Below are 6,000 nucleotides of genomic sequence, written 5' to 3' on the forward strand. Positions count from 1 at the left end.
TGTGTTTACAAAAAAATCAACTGTGATAATTGACGTGAGAAAATAATCTGAAATGTTAAAACGTGTGAAATATTACAGTATATTCAGATTTGTATATTTGACGAGGAGATCAACTCGCTAGGTGTTATTGTGTTGAATCAGTTTTTTTCTGCAAATATTAAATGAAGGAAAACGTATAAGAAACATTATAAAAGGTAATTGTTGAAATATAGTTGTCGTTAACTGCACCACATGTGCTTCTGGGGGATGATCAGAGAGGAAGTGCTGTAGTTACTAAACATGCTGCAGCCTCATCTGTTTACTCAGCAGTCTAACTAAGAGTCCATGGCCCCTGAGTAAACCAGAATTTCTATTTTCATCAGTGTTAATATAAGTTTGCACTGTGACCTATATCTAAAACCATCTTGTGCTTGAGCTCACATGATAAAGGTTATTATTTGATTAATAATTTCTATTTAATTATTCTCCAGTTTTTTCTCTGTTCATGTCACAACCTCCCTCCAACCATCACAAGTTCAGAGAACTAACATCAGGACTGTGTGTCAATAACCTCAAATCTGTCTCTGTCTAATCATCAAAATGAAAAAGTGTGCTACTTCTAGGTTAAGGAACTAAAACCGCAGAAAAGGAAACGGCTCATTTCGACATTCGTCTTCTGCCGGCAGAAGTTGTTTGTGTGAGCATATCAAGGACGGCTTCATGTGATGTGGAAAGATTTCAAAGCTGAAAACACAGCGGTTTGGTTTAGTGTCACTTAGCAGGTGAACTGATCCTCCCATCGATTGAGGCTTGTAAAATGGTTGTATTGGGCATCAGACACCTTCCTCTGTGCTGCAGTCTTCTTCTTTGTCTTCTGCTGGGTAAGATAGCCATGTGCATTTTCATTCACAGATGATTGAACAGTGAAGTTCTAATTTCATATGTTTACCATTGGTACGTTCTGCGTCTTCAGGTTGTGTCGCCACAGAGGGCATCATAACCACAGTGGGAACAGATGCAACTTTGTTGTGCAACTACGATGCCAAGTACTACGGCAAACTTCCTGTGTGCTGGGGCCGCGGAGCCATCCCCAACAGCGGCTGTTCCAATGAGGTGATCAGGTCAGATGGGACGTCAGTGGTCCACAGGCTGACAGAGCGCTACCTGCTCATGGGTAATCTTGGCGAGGGCAATGTGTCGCTGACCATCAGACAGGTGGAAGAGAGCGACTCAGGGACGTACGGCTGCCGTGTGAATATACCGGGCTGGTTCAATGATCACAAACACCAGGTGACCCTGACTGTGGTGGCAGGTGAGACCCTCAGGGAAAGATGTGTCCTTAATGGTGTCCAAATTCAAAGTTCTCCTGCTGTGTCCTTGCTCATTGAAACATGAAGAATGTCCCTCACATTTCCTTTTTCCCAGAGACAAGGGTGACACCTGGAAATTATCACATTTAAGAAGCTGGAACAAGCACATATTTGACAAGAGATGACCCATAAATGATTTAAACCATACATCAATTGAACAGTTGTTTGCGATTTTCTGTTTTCATCTAATTTTGTCAGCTCTATACAGCGAAGTTTCTGTTTTTCTTCCTCTTTAGGACGCCCTGACCCCCTGATGGTGCAGACGAGGGAGGTGAAGGAGAGGTCGGTTACTATTCGCTGGAATCCTGTGTTTGATGGAGGCAGGCCCATCACGTCCTACATGGTTGATTTGAAAAACAAACAAAGTAAGCGCAATGAAACATTTGGACATCAGGCAGCTAATTATCTCTATACTTTAGAGTACGGGATGTGGATCTTATCTATGTGCTCCTGTTGCACAGCATCCTGGAATACTGAAGTGAGGACTAAAGTCTTGAATCCTGAACTGACCGAGGTGACTTTGGTGGATTTGCGTCCGGCCAAGTCCTACAACATCCGTATGTTTGTTATTAACAGCATAGGCATGAGCGAGGCCAGCAACGTTCTGACAATCACAACAAAAGAAGCAGGTAGAGTCAGTCAGTATTTATCATTTTTAACTACATTTAAAATTTTGACAGATGGGCACTTTCAAATGTGTTTTCCCTGCAGCACCAGAGGGTCCACCCCTGGATATGCGGATGGAGGCCCTCACCCCTCACAGTATCAAAGTGACGTGGAAGGTAGAGTCACAATTAAGAAACTTTAGCATATAAAAAAAAGAAATACTGTGAAAAATGTAACGATTGTGAGAGGTGTTTTCCTTCTTGACTAAAAGCCTCCGAGCGCTGATCTCAGAAACGGGGTGCTGCAGAGTTACAGCATCAGCTATAGAGAGTTCGACCCTGTAGGCATGCAGTTTAAGAGGTGGCAGCACCAGAGTGTGACGGCCACACGGGAACTGGAGAGCATCGTCCTGAGCAACCTGAAGCCTTCCACCAAGTACGGCGTCATTATTCAGGCCAAAACCAAAGCAGGAATCGGACCTGCCTCAACTGCACCACTCTGCGCCACTCTGGATGAAGGTAAAGTCACGGAAATATGAATTAATCATAGTTATCTTCTGAGACTGGAAACTGCTTTTATTCTCTTTCTAGTTCATACAACTTCAGAAGTTGTAACTGTGACGCCCACTTCTACTGACACCACGATGCAGAGAGAAGACACTTCAAGTTTTACTACAGGTACTGCGTGTGTTGTTGAGCTGCACACAATATATTCCTCATTAAACATCTTAAAAAAGTTTTCTTTCTGATGACAGATTGTTTTTTTTTATAATTAACGATCAACAATGACTGGAATATGACCTTTTCACCCTGTTCCCAGCAGTGGAGTCTGTTACTGATGCCACAGACTGGGAACAAAGCACCACAAGCATCACTTCAGGTACTTTGTGTTTAGCCTCTCGTGAACCAATCAAACTCTTCTGATGCAGTGAATTCTGTCGTCAAGAAGCTGTTTAAGGTTGTTCTCATGTTAATCAGATATTTTCCGTTTGAGATTTTTCATCAAAATAGAATTGCAGCTGTCAGCGTCCAATTAGACACATTATTCACGGCTCTGGGATTTGTCTGTACATTACATCATGATCACATTATCACAGTGTAAAGAATCAGGTATAAATTCACAAGATTAAACTGAGCTATTGAAAAATCGATGTTTGTCTTTGGTGAACGTGTCTTGCCGTGTGTCTTCTAGTGCCCCCGGATCCCCCTGTAGTCGAGTTAAAAGAGGTCACAGACAATTCAATTTCCCTTTTCTGGACTCCCGCCTTCGAAGGTGACAGCCCGATTACGGGTTATTACTTGGAGTATAAAGCATTGAATGGTAAGAGAAAATAAATTCATTAGAGTTCACTAAATTGTTGTCACGGCATTTTTAATATTATGTGAAAATCTTTTTTCCCCCTCCCTCTACAGCATCATGGGATTACACAAAGACAGTTGTAGACTTCAGCCCTAACCAGACAGAGGCCACAATAATAGAGATAAATCCCTCAACTTACAACATCCGCATGTTTGCCAAGAACAGTCTGGGCACCAGTAAACCCAGCAACGTCCTCTCCATCACTACTGGAAGAACAGGTGCTGAACTCAAACATAATACTTAAAGGTTCAGTGTCATCTAGTGGTGTAGGTGCATGTTGCAGCTGAATACCCTTCACCTCACTCTCCTCTTCCAAACATTATTTTATATAAAATTTCTGCCAATAGATCCCTTTCACCTAAATTTTATACACTGGACCTTTACTTAAAAAATGTGAAAAAAATGTGAACATGTAAATCAATGCATGAGAAAAAAATAGTGGAGTAGAAACTGCAGATTTAGCTGATATATGTCGAGGAGTAAAAGTTAAAAGTACCCAAAAAGAAATGTACTTTGTTACACCCTGTGTTTATAAGTACTTTCGTAATTTACTCTACCCTTTTTTTAAAGCATTTTTTAGAATTTATTATGTCTGGACTTGTCATTTACCCGACCAATTTGAGGTCTTGCTATGTTGACATGTCTGAGTTCATGTTGTGTGTTCCGCCCGCCAGTTTAAGTTAAGAAAATGAAGCTAATGAGCTGTGTAGCGTTCAATAAAAATATATATGATAATAATACGTTGTTACATTTTTTGGGGATCAGAAGTATTTGACCCTTATTCACACTCAGTAAGAGAGTTCGAGAATATAAATGAGCTAAACATTCTCAATTCCTCATTTGACCGGAAACACTTATTGATTTTACTTTTCTTTTTGGGTATCATTTATCTGAAACAGTTTCAAAACTTCCTGCTGTCTTCTTTCCTGGGTGTGTGACAGGTCATCAGAAGAATGATTCTGCTACCACCGTATCCTCTGGCACCGTATCCTCTGGCACCGTATCCTCTGGCACCGTATCCCCCGATGCTGCTGTAAGCTTCAATCCCTGCATTTGCACAACCACCAAGTTTGGAAGTGAAGCTAAACTCTGACTGTCTCTGAATCTGCCAGGTGATTGTCAACGGGAGTCACAATGGTCACCTCGCTGCCATCGTGATGACGGTGGTCCTGTTGGTGTTGATTGTTGCCATAGTAACCACGTGGCAAATTCGAAGTGAGTATGATAACTCGTAGACCCAAACCAAGTTGCCCTGTTTGATTGTGATGCTTTCCGTCCGCAGGGGTAAAACAGAAAGAAGGCAGCCTGAGCCTGTGAGTGACTGAACCATTTATACACATTTATATGGAGAATTTAGACACTCAATGCACTTCACTGTGACTGCCTGCCCTTCTCCTCCTCTGTAGGTGGGTGAGCAATGGAGCACTACGTTACAGAGGATCTGAGTCACTGCAGGAGCTTTAAAACTCACAGTTACTCTACACTTCAGCCTATTGTGTCGTTACAATACTCACAAATAATGAATTTTGTAAAAGGAGGTTTTTTTGTTATGTCGTTGATGAAAGATTTGGTCCGACTTCAGCTGTCTGTTAATTCAAATGCCCCCAAAAAACATCTATACTTTGTAGAAAACGTACTAAAGAAGCTGTAATCACAACAAGGGGTTTTATTTTAATGTAACAATGTGTGATGGGATGGTACCTCATCTTTACTACTTTCTTTTATGCTAATAAACTTTTACACTGTCCATCTTCGTGTACTTTGTAGAGTTTTGTGTCATAGTTCAACCGTTACCAAGGTTTATGCAGGATATTATTAAGTATCAAATAAAGTCTAGAATTCAATCATCAATTCGTGGCCTTTTAAAATTCTTAGATACATTAAAGATTATGTTCTAGATCTTAAATAGCCTACATTTGGGTAAGTCTTCATTATATTAATATTAATTTAATGCTATTTGAGTCGCACTTGATAATGAGATATCTCTGGAACGCCTTGAGGGAATTATTTTTGGTATATATATGGTATAAATATTCAGTTGAATTGGGTTTTCATTTTGATAGCCAAAGACCAAAGGTTAAGGTCAGGATGCCCTCACAAATTATGTTTTTCTTGCACGTGATATCTTAAGAGCAGCTTGAGGGATTCAAATTTGGTACAAATTTCATTGCATATGGTACAATTCACATGGACTCACTGATTAACTGATTCGATTTCGGTGGTCAAAAGTCAAGGTCCCGGTAACCTAAAAAACTAAATTTTTTTCATTTAATTCAGTATGGTCTTAAAAAGTCTGAAATTAAACTTGTAGAAAACTGCAAAAACCCTGATTACTGACTATGTTAACATAAGTTAAATCAGCTATTATTGAAATGATGAACAATTTTAAACACATACACACACATAACTGATTAAATTTGTTTATTACTTACAATAATTGTTGAGATTAAACTGACTGAATAGCTAAAGAGTTTGATTTAAAAAACTATACAAACTATACTATCTTTTTTTATATGAATTATTGCTTGACGTAATAACATATCCTCGCTGAAAAAACTTTCATTTATCGGTGTAAAGCTAAATAGACTACACTCCATAATTTCAAAATGGAGGATTTGGTGTTGCTAACCATTTAGAAAATAAAGAAAACTGATCCTTAAATGACATTTAACACTTACTAGTGTAT

At 39.6% G+C, this 6,000-nt stretch overlaps 1 protein-coding gene across 2 annotated transcripts; it reads left to right on the plus strand.

The window, feature by feature from the left end:
- Nucleotides 1–657: 657 nt before the first annotated feature.
- Nucleotides 658–5,061, plus strand: LOC118111874 (Down syndrome cell adhesion molecule homolog). 2 transcript variants are annotated; one of them, XM_035160631.2, is made up of 14 exons: nucleotides 658–860; nucleotides 953–1,291; nucleotides 1,586–1,714; nucleotides 1,811–1,978; nucleotides 2,061–2,131; nucleotides 2,227–2,473; nucleotides 2,546–2,632; nucleotides 2,775–2,834; nucleotides 3,147–3,275; nucleotides 3,368–3,532; nucleotides 4,256–4,347; nucleotides 4,427–4,529; nucleotides 4,597–4,627; nucleotides 4,721–5,061. In XM_035160631.2, the coding sequence occupies exons 1-14, from the start codon at nucleotides 797–799 to the stop codon at nucleotides 4,776–4,778; spliced, it is 1,743 nt and encodes a 580-aa protein (XP_035016522.2). In that variant the 5' UTR covers nucleotides 658–796; the 3' UTR covers nucleotides 4,779–5,061. The 2 variants fall into 2 exon arrangements, with proteins under 2 accessions (XP_035016522.2, XP_035016523.2); XM_035160632.2 differs by having other exon boundaries at nucleotides 2,778–2,834.
- Nucleotides 5,062–6,000: the final 939 nt, after the last annotated feature.

The sequence above is a fragment of the Hippoglossus stenolepis genome, chromosome 7 (genome assembly GCF_022539355.2).
Source record: "Hippoglossus stenolepis isolate QCI-W04-F060 chromosome 7, HSTE1.2, whole genome shotgun sequence".
Classification (NCBI taxonomy): domain Eukaryota; kingdom Metazoa; phylum Chordata; class Actinopteri; order Pleuronectiformes; family Pleuronectidae; genus Hippoglossus; species Hippoglossus stenolepis.

Bases quoted from the DNA above. Each gene is read 5' to 3' on its own strand.
- LOC118111874 (XM_035160631.2), top strand. From the start codon at position 797: ATGGTTGTATTGGGCATCAGACACCTTCCTCTGTGCTGCAGTCTTCTT. The intron at 4,348-4,426 runs GTAAGCTTCAAT...TGAATCTGCCAG, and splicing joins CCGTATCCCCCGATGCTGCT to GTGATTGTCAACGGGAGTCA. The intron at 4,628-4,720 runs GTGAGTGACTGA...CCTCCTCTGTAG, and splicing joins AAAGAAGGCAGCCTGAGCCT to GTGGGTGAGCAATGGAGCAC.